The sequence below is a fragment of the Syngnathoides biaculeatus genome, chromosome 9, assembly GCF_019802595.1.
Source record: "Syngnathoides biaculeatus isolate LvHL_M chromosome 9, ASM1980259v1, whole genome shotgun sequence".
NCBI lineage: Eukaryota > Metazoa > Chordata > Actinopteri > Syngnathiformes > Syngnathidae > Syngnathoides > Syngnathoides biaculeatus.
The window spans coordinates 17,456,478-17,466,625 of record NC_084648.1 but is presented as its reverse complement, the minus strand read 5'-3'; the positions used below and the strand labels follow the sequence as shown (position 1 = coordinate 17,466,625).

Genomic DNA, 10,148 nt, shown 5'->3' with positions numbered 1-10,148 from the left:
TTCTTCAAGTGAATTAAGATCATCAGAAAATAAAAAAAAAAACTTTACAAACAAATTTTAACAGTGTCAAACTAAATCTTTCTAACATACCTGTGGAATGTTTTCTCACAGCCACGAAACCGGCGATTAATGCAGTTAATCGCTGTCGCTGCACAGGTCGGGATGGTTGTTTTGGGAGTATCAAGATGGCGGATGGCGATTTCAGTTTTGATGGCCAATTCAGTCTTTTTTTTTTATTTTTTTTTGATGAGTAGTCGTTACCGAGAAATCACATAACAATACTGTGTCACGAGGCTCATCAATCACCTAAATAACACGACAAACGTGACATCACACAAATATATATGCGTACTAGCACTGTACAGGAACTGCACGAAGACATTAAATACACCTTTTATCATTTACATGCAGTAATTATTCCGAAACTGGCCAGAACCGGGCTAGAAACAGACCAGAACCGAACCACAACTGGACTTGAACTGAACTTGACCCCAGCCGGACTTGAACTTGACCCGAACCGGACCAGACAGGACCACAACTTGACTAAAACCGGGCCAGAACCAGAACATGTTTTTGGGGTGTGGGAAAAAAACAGAGTACCTGGAGAAAACCCATGCATGCACGGGTTGAACACGCCAACTACACACAGGAGAGGCCTGCCACCTTAAATCAATTCATCCATCCATTATCCAAGCCGCTTATCCTCACAGCTTAACCCGGCCAGCGTCGGGCGAAAGGTGGACTACACCCTGAACTGGTCGCCAGTCCGTCGCAGGGCGGATATCGACGCCATCACTGAGCGGCAAAGTCACAGCACACAGCAAAGTTAGACGTGTACAACTACACCATCAGTGACTCCTTATATGGCTTAATAATTAGAATTTATATGTAATCATGCATCCAGGGTATTGGTTTAAATACATATATGGCTCTAATGAGCATTTAATTTCTGTAAATTGTAGAAGACTCCACATACTTTGCACGTGTGTGTGTTGTTCCCAATTCTGTAAGTTTTCTTTCGGCTTGTCCCTTTCGGGGTCGCCACAGCGTGTCATCTCAGATGAACGCGCATATATGTTTGGCACAATTTTTTTTTATGGCGGATGCCCTACCTGACGCAACCCTTCTCAGGGAGTGGAGGCCCCAGTGGGATATGAACCCACAACCCCTGGTTTACCAAACCAGTGCTCTAACCACTGAGCTACGGGGCCTCCGTGTTGTTCCCAATTCTGATATTCATATTTTCATCAGTAGAAACTATTAAAGTGAGTCCTTACTTTTGTGTAATTTTCCTGTATTGTTTTTTTTTTTTTTTAATTTTTAACACCACTTTGTTTCCATATACAATTCTCTGTGAGCACACACATGGGCTACATTAGATCATATTTATATACATTTATAAATTGATATAAAACCATAAAATCTATTTCAAAACAAATGAAAACCAATACGCACACCAGGCATTTACACAGTTTTATTGACAAACGTACAGCGGCTACAAAAGACGGCGAGCAGAACATTCGTCGGACGGAAGAAAGGAGAAGTCACGGAGGAACGCGGGCAGCTCTTATTTTGAAGGGATCTTTTGATAACGCTACAAATAATCATTAGGGAAGCAGCAGTTATTACATACGTGTCATTGGTTTAAGCTCGAGACGAGAGAAGGAAGCTAATAAACTCGTTTTACTTTGCTGGTATGGAATTTTACTTCATATCACTTCATACACACACACACACACACACACACACATTTAGAGGTCCACGTGTAATAGTCCCGCACACACACACACTGAATTAAGGCACTGGTTGAAAGTCTCCTTAATGGAGGGATGAAAAAAAAAAAGGTTCAAAGCCAACATGCAAAGCGGATAAAAGTGTACAACAAACTGTTGATGTTGTCAAACTCATACTTGCAATAACTTATGTTCATGCAAAATTGTGAAAAATGGAAGAAAAGGGAGAAGGTAAGGCATTAAAATGGTTGTGCTACCAACAGTAGAAGAAATTAGTCTTGTAGTGTGTGCTGTTTATTACTCCAGTTGATGTACAGTGAACCCCACCCCCGTCCCCCCTACACCATTCATATTCCATATCGTGCACCAACACAATATGTCAGATTTTGAAGGTAGATTTACTCAGTAAATCACTGTAATATAAGTCGAGGAGAGAACGTACGCGTGTCGTTATTTTTATCTAATACGTGTAAATGTATCGGTTGCACTGTTTGCAAATATCCTTTCCAGGTTTCTAACAGCAACTATGGATGCTAATATTAACATGTAAATAGCATTGTTCATATAGGTCAGCTTCAAAATGAAGAGACTCTCGTAAGGCTGACCTATGTAGTTATTTAATAAAGGGGAAATCCACTGGTTTGCATGAACTATATATCCAAAAAGTCATGTAATATGTACTGTATCTTGAAAATAGGATGTTAAAGCCTCTCTCACTTCATAGCATTTTGAGAAGATTACGAATTTTCAGGGGCGCTGCCATTTTTGCGAGTCACATGACTTACATGCGCGGATGTGACGTGTAAGGTGCCGCACCAAAGGCTCGATTACGCCATTTATGCCCAGCGCCGATTTCTCGTATTTATCCTCATCTGATGAAGAAAAAGCAGTATCGGTTGATCGGTTGAAGACGGAGGAATACTTCCGTACAGATTTGAACCTGTGACTGAAAATAATGTTGAATATTCGGATGGTTCTTTGGGCGGAATCACGCGGAGTCTGACTATTCGGAGGCCGACGTGTGGGACATAAGTGCGTAAACAAATACCCCGGGAGTGACGCGGAGTCTGACGAGCGAGTTCCGGCGGCTGGCCGCGAGCCAAGCTTCGGCGTCCAAGCAGGCCGTTTGCCGAGCTTCACCAGCCGGGGAGTCCGTTCGCCGAGCTTCGAAGGCCAGGGAAGCCGTTAGATGAGTTTTGGAGGCCGGGGAGGCCGTTAGCCGAGCTCCGGCAGTCGGGGAAGCCGTTAACCGAGCTTTGGCGGCTGGGGAGGCCGCTAGCCAAGCTCCGGCGTCCGGGGAGGCCGTTGGCCGTGCTCCGGCGGTCGGGGAGGGCGTTAGCCGAGCTCCGGCGGTCGGGGAGGCCGTTAGCCGAGCTCCGGCGTCCGGGGAGGCCGTTAGCTCACTCCCCATCAGATCACGATAAATCCGAGAAATAAGCGCTGGGCATAAATGGTGTCCCATATAATTGAGCGTTTGGAAGGGCACGTAATACGTCACATCCGCCCACTAAGGTCATGTGACTCGCGAAAATGGCAGCGCCCCTGAAAATTCGTAATTGTCAATAAACATCTTGTCAAAACACTATGAAATGAGAGAGGATTTAACATTGTCAAAATAGAGTACATATTTACATGGTCTATTCGATACATTGTTCGTGCAAACCAGTGGATTTCCCCTTTAAAATACACGATGTGTAATTCTCTTTATTTGATGTTTAGTTTGACAGTAAAGCAGCGAAAACCACCTTCAAGCCTCTTTTTTGAATTCTTTACGATTTGCCAAACTGGATTTAATTCCTCGTCTTTTGTTTTATGTGCCACTTTTGCAGTGTTTTTTTTTTTTTTATAAACTTATAGTAAGTGTGAGTGGTATTTTATTTTACAGATTTATATTACAGATTTTGACAAATTTGTGGGTTGGTTTCGAACATACGTCCTGGAATAAAAATGGGGGTTCACTGTAATATTATTCCTGTTGATGTAGTGTGCTTTATCTAGTCATAAATACAACCGGTCACGCTGACAAAAACACACCGTGTGTGTAGGTTTAGATCACGCGGGGTCCATTTAGATATTTGAGTGAAGTTTTATGAGGGTTGGTGGTCCGGGGGTTTTTCAGATCATCATAATGTTGTGGGCTGTCGTCGGCCTGCAAACAAAAACATCAAAGCACTTATTTATTTTGAGATCATTTTTGTAAATGTATACACAAGTCAGGCATTTGGAGAGCGGCATGTAGACTTTTTGTAGCCACGGTAGCGTATACGATATAAACATTAGCATCTGCTTAGTAAAATCATTTTCTGCATATAAATGATATTTTTGTAATTACTGCTACACCTCTTTAGTGAAATCTATTAATTAGTAATTGCAGTTTATATATCCACCTAGTTAAAACGCGTGATACAGTATCATGTAAAATTTAAGGTTTTAAATATATTTATATATATTCTAAAAAAGTAGTGTGATCTCTTTAACATGTAAACATACTTTTCAATGTGATTTTCAGTCTCATTTTTTTTACATTTTGATAGTTTGGAACAGTAAACATTATTTACGCATTTTTTTAATAAAAAAAAGTGTATCACAATATCTTTTAAGGGTGTAAAATGATACTCAATATTTTTTTAATTAAAAAATGTGCGACATTTCTACCTTAAAATTCGTTTATCTTGTACATTCACATTTTCTTTACAAAATAATAGTAATAATAATTTAAAGTAGTAAAGTCTAAAAAGTCATGTACTATCTCAAAGTGTGAAAAAAGACCAACTTTTCAAAATATTAATAAAACTAAAACTACTGTAACACAAATATAATATAGTATAATATAATAAAAATAGTGTAACATTCAACAATATTTTTTACATCAGAGTTTTCAAATAAAAACTGATTTTGTGAAATTCAACATTTTCAACATTTTAAAATGGAAAAACAGTGTGATATGTGGTAATATTTAAAACGTTTTTGTTTTTTAGATTTCAAAAACTACGAGAGGTGGGCTACACCCTGAACTGTTGGCAGTACTTTGATGTTGTGAAGTCTCACCGACATTCTTCTCAGTTGTAGATGCTACGTAGCAGCGCTGACAGCTCAGCAGCCCATTCCGGATCCTCACGTCCGTCCCGGCGCTGGCGTCGCCGAGCTGCCCCTCACACGCGTCGCACTGAGCACACGATCACAAAACGCTTAAATATGAAATCATAGATTTGCCTAGCTACGGTAGATATTTCCACCTTTCTAAAATAATAGCCACATTTTGCTGTTGTTGTTGTTGTTGTTGTTGTTGGGGGGGGGTTATTAAAAAAAATAATCCAAATATATTATCCATCCATTTTCTTTTGTCGCTTATCCTCAAGACGGTTGCGGGGAGTGCTGGAGTCTCGCCCAGCTGTCAACGGACAGGTGGTGGGGTACACCTTGAACTGGTTCAGCCAATCGCAGGGCACATAGAGACAAACAGACGCACTCGCAAACACACCTCGGGGCAAATGAGAGTGTCCAATTAATGCAAATATATTCATTAATACATTGAACCCCCACAAATTTGTGTAGTACCAGATATATATTTTTTTAAACCACCTTCCTCATTATTTGCTCCTCTTTGCTCTTCTGTTCTTCTTTGAACGTCTTGTTTGCTGGTTTTGAGTTCAGTCCAGAGCAATAAAAGTATTACTTTGTCCCTATTTATTAGACACTTGTTGGGTTTATTTCATTGACTGGGTTTTTTTTATTCATCTGCATTTGAGATGTTCTGTTTTACTGGCGGGCTTCAAATCCCCCTCGTCCACGTCGAATGTAAAACCGAAAGTATATTTCTACTTTTCTCCCATTCCAAGTATACTTATAGCCAGTGTAGTGTACTGCGTCAATACAATTTTGCTGTATTCCCCAACATTTATTATTATTATTACGGGAATGCACTCCCAGCCTAGAATATTCTACTACTAAAGCAGACATTTTAAGCAGAAAATAAATATATTTCTTCAATTATTTGATTATATAAACTATTTAAACTATACATGTATTTCTACTATGCAGTTAATTATCAGGAAAAGCTTTAAAAAATTCTTTAAAAAGTTCAATTTTTTAGGCTTGGAACGCATTATTTCTTTTTCCATTCATTGTAATGGGAAACATCGATCCGGTTTTTGAACAAATCACTTCTCGAACCGTTTTCTGGAACGGGTTGTGGTCGAGAACCACTGTACTTGGACCATTTTTTTTTTAGGAAGGTGCCAATATATGAATCCATGTACAGTACCTTAAAACACTGCATGTGGAAGAAGAGGCCGAGCGATTCGATGATCATCGCCGCTCCTTTTCCCAGGGGCTGAGAGCAACCCGAGCATTGCCTCTTTTTGCTAATGCACCTACGCGACACATAGGTACAATCATACTCAACCTTACAGGAAATTTGCATGCTTAATATATGTAACTGTAATCAAATTGAAAAATGCAAAGTGTACGTTTTGGCCTATCTTGGAGTGTATATAGATAATAAATCAGATTTTGTCCACGCGTTTGTTTTCTTACCTGCTGGGCGACGGAGGCAAGGGTGAGGACGACGGCTGGTGTGTTCCGGCGACGCCGTCGTGGGAATCGCACCTGTTGCCCAAACCCAAATAAAATATGAGCCACTGAGAACGACATTGTACAAACTCTATTTTTGTCATTTTAAATTTAATGCAACAGTGGTCTAAGGCCAAACATCGGTCAGCTATCAATAATTCAAGATGCTTAATGCCACTCTCAGTTGATGTTTACTGTCAAATTTAACGTGAAACATACTGAATTACACTTTGTGAACTTAAAACAGGCAAACAACTCCTCAAAGAAAGGCTGCAGTAGAATAATATTAATGTCATTAGCATCAATGCAACATTTTTTTTTTACCACTTAAGCAAAAGGCTGAACACAAATCAACAGCAACAATGTAGAAATACAATGTAACAGTTATTTTTTGTTTAAAATGACACATTTTTGAGGGGGCTGTGGGGAAGGCTGGAACGGATTAATGGCATTTCCATTCATTTCAATTGAAAAAACTATTTTAGATACGAGTGTTTTCAGTTACGAACGTGTTCGTGGAACAAATTGAACTTGTATCTTGCGGCACCATCATAATTGGAAGTAAACATTGATTTTAAGCACAATTCATGTGAAATATACTGTATCTTTATTTTCTGTTCACTATTGCACTTAATTTCAAAATGACATAAATGGAGTGAGCCCATTCGAGTTATGTATAATCAGTTTTAATGATTGTGTCGATATTTATTAAACAGGGTGAAGCTACCTTTTGACGCCCTGTGGTAGGTTCGGCTGAGTGTTCCGGTCCAGAGAGGCCGTCTTCCACAATTCGGACTTTTTGGCTGGCTCGGTAACATCGACGGCATCTAAAAGAAGGCGGCACAAATTACAGCGCAACCTGTAGCGCTGTCGTAAAATTGTTCTGTTTTGTCTTCGGCCGTTTGGACTTTTTTTTTTTTTTTTTTTTTTTTTAAATTCCAAAAGAGAGAGCAAGCAATGTGGGAAATGTTTTAATGTTTTGACGTCGGAATGTTACAGCGATTAGTGAAAGTTGTTGGTAAACATAACACGCGGTGTGTCGAAATCTCTCACCTTGGAAGAAGTGAAGCTTGGACGCGTGCGGCTCTTCGCTTCCTCTCGAGTCTTTGTGGCCATTCTGCTGCAAGGGTGCGAGGTGGCCGATATTTTCTTTGTCTCCAGGAGGGGGCGACACGGTCCCCACGCAGGTTTTCAGAGGCGCTACAGTCTCCTCCAGGATCTTCCTCTCCTGGAGGAGCGAAGGAAGACAAAATTGTAAGAGCATTAATTTGATATCCTATCAGGTCCCTGTGTCCTAGTTGGTGTTACTTTTTAATTTATCTTTTTAATATATTATTTGGGGCGGCATGGTGGATCAGTAGGTAAAGCGTTGGCCTCACAGTTCTGAGGACCTGGGTTCAATCCCGGCCCTACCTGTGTGGAGTTTGCATGTTCTCTCCGTACCTGTCTGGGTTTCCTCCGGGCATTCCGGTTTCCTCCCACATCCCAAAAACAAGCAACATTAATTGGACACAATTTAGAGTGTTTTGTCCCGAGGTGTGATTGTGAATGCAGCTGTTGTCTCTACGTGCCCTGCGATCGGCTGGAAACCAGTTCACGGTGTAACCCGCCTCCAGCCCGTTGACGGCTGGGATAGTCTCCGGCACTCCCCGCGACCCTTGTGAGGACAGGCGGCTAAGAAAATGGATGGATAATATACTATTTGCTTCATCCAATTCCTTGCTGAATTTGCACACTTGACAGCTCCAAGTACTTGTGTAAAAATATATTTTCTATCTTGTCCAATTGTATCTTATTTTACTTATATCTCACAAATCTTGATGGAGTAATCTGGGATTTGGTGTAATTTCATGTTGTATCATGTGAATTTCTTGCTGTATAATCCTTAAATTCAGCAGTGTATGCTACTAGTCTACTACAGGGCCCTCATCATTTACCATACAAAAAAACTACCAAAGAAATAGTAGGTTGAAATGTCATACAGTAGTGGAAATAACATTACTAATACAACATAGTTGTTCTACTAGTCCACAGAAATGTCACATAGTAGTGGAAGGCAGTCGTGGAAAAAACACCGCTTGCAAGAAAATCATTCTGCGAGTGTGCAGAAATGATATACAGTAGTGGAAGGCAGTGATGGGGGGGAAAAAAAACTAGTAAATATGAAGTATTTTCATTAGTGTGCCCTAATCTTTTTAATAATGTGCAAAATATCATACAGTCGTGGAAAAGATTTCACTACTAAGACAAAGTTGTTCTGCTCATGTTCCCTTGTTATTTTACAAGAGTGCATTTATTTAATACAGTAGTGGAAGGCAGTGGTGGAAAAAATGTCACTAGTAAGACAGTCATTCTACTAGTGCACCCTAGTCGTTCTACTACTACGCAGGAATGTCGTACAGTAGTCGAATGAAGATGTGGGGAAAAAGGACATCACAGTAAGAGAGTCGTTCTATTACCACATCAAATCGTCTTAGTAGAAAGGACAATGAGTGTACTAATGCATGGCCGATTCGGCGCACTAGTAGGCTGAGCAATGACTAAAAACGGCCCTAACGTCATCAGGCTTTCTCCACGTAGGCGTACCTCTTCGTTGTGCTTGCGCTCTTCCTCCTGTACCTCCAGCTGAGCTTTTTCCCACTCCTTCTTCAGCTTCTCCTGTTCCTTCTTGTACTGTTCCTTTAAGAAGCAAAACTTGAGTTACTATAAAAAAAAAAAAAAAAACATACATACAATATTCATAAACTGTTTACAGATGCATGGCAATAAATTAGAATGTGGTTGAAGAGTCCATTTCAGCAGTTTAATTCAAGTACTTCAATTATAAGTACCGCATTTTCCGCACTATAAGGCGCACCGCATTATAAGGCGCGCCTCCAATGAGTGGCATATTTTAAAGCTTTTTCCATATATAAGGCGCACCAGATTATAAAACACATCGAATAGACGCTACAGTAGAGGCCGGAGTTACGTTACGCATCCGTTAGATGGAGCTGCACTAAAGGCTCAATATTGATCCATATATAAGGCGCACTGGATTATAAAGCGCACCGTCGGCTTTTGAGAAAATTAAAGGCTTTTAGGTGTGTCGTATAGTGCGGAAAATACGGTACTATTTAATATTTAGTACTATTTACAGAACAGTACTAGTACTATTAAGTACTATTTTGCCTCTTGGTAATTTCCATATTTACTTTATTGTACTCCCCTGCCAGATTTATTTTCACTTAATTTTGTTTTCTTTTCTGCTGATCACGTGACCCGCTTTGGCCACTGTAGTTTTAGCCCTGTTGTACTTTCGTTTTACTTTTTTCCCCACATTTATACGTGTCCCATTTGCTAATAAAAATATGAAATAAACCACTTGAAGTACACTTGTGTAAGCAGAATCTTGTATCGTGCCGAACAATCAGGCAGTAACCATGGCAACACATGCAACACACGAGCATTACCACCGGTGTACCTGTAGGAGGCGCTCCTGCTCCTGTTGCCACCTTTCCACACGCTTACGCTCCTCATTGGGGTCCCAGACCCAGTGATTAACACGCTTAGCCAAGTTCAACATGGGGGTCTCAATCTACCCCACGTCCCCCACGCCCAAACACACGCGCACACGTCGAGACAGCCAAAATGACACAAAAAAAAAGAGGAAAGGTCAGAGGACAACAAGTGGAGACGAGGGGTAAACATGAGGTCCAATTGAAAGGTGAAGGAGAAGCAGGGGGAGAGAAAAGGAGCTGATGGGGGTACTCACGCTCGTGCTGCTCTCCTCTTGGCCTTCTGCGGAAGGATAAAATGGGAATGAATCAATGATGAGGAAAATCTCTCAACAATGCCGCAACT

General features: G+C 40.7%; 1 protein-coding gene across 4 annotated transcripts in view; it reads right to left on the bottom strand.

Moving 5' to 3' along the window:
- Nucleotides 1–1,465: 1,465 nt before the first annotated feature.
- Nucleotides 1,466–10,148, bottom strand: part of LOC133506242 (LIM and calponin homology domains-containing protein 1-like) — a 41,609-nt gene continuing 32,926 nt past the window's right edge. For 2 of the 4 annotated variants that reach the window (XM_061830189.1, XM_061830190.1), the window contains exons 16-23: nt 10,060–10,085; nt 8,892–8,984; nt 7,359–7,533; nt 7,033–7,132; nt 6,270–6,341; nt 5,998–6,106; nt 4,786–4,899; nt 1,466–3,882 (exon numbers count right to left, since the gene is read on the bottom strand). In XM_061830189.1, coding sequence (XP_061686173.1) covers nt 3,781–3,882; nt 4,786–4,899; nt 5,998–6,106; nt 6,270–6,341; nt 7,033–7,132; nt 7,359–7,533; nt 8,892–8,984; nt 10,060–10,085 — 791 coding nt within the window. In that variant the 3' untranslated portion in view covers nt 1,466–3,780. Of the gene's footprint in view, nt 3,883–4,781; nt 4,900–5,997; nt 6,107–6,269; nt 6,342–7,032; nt 7,133–7,358; nt 7,534–8,891; nt 8,985–10,059; nt 10,086–10,148 lie in introns of all 4 variants that reach the window. The other 2 variants (XM_061830192.1, XM_061830191.1) reach the window with 2 other exon arrangements.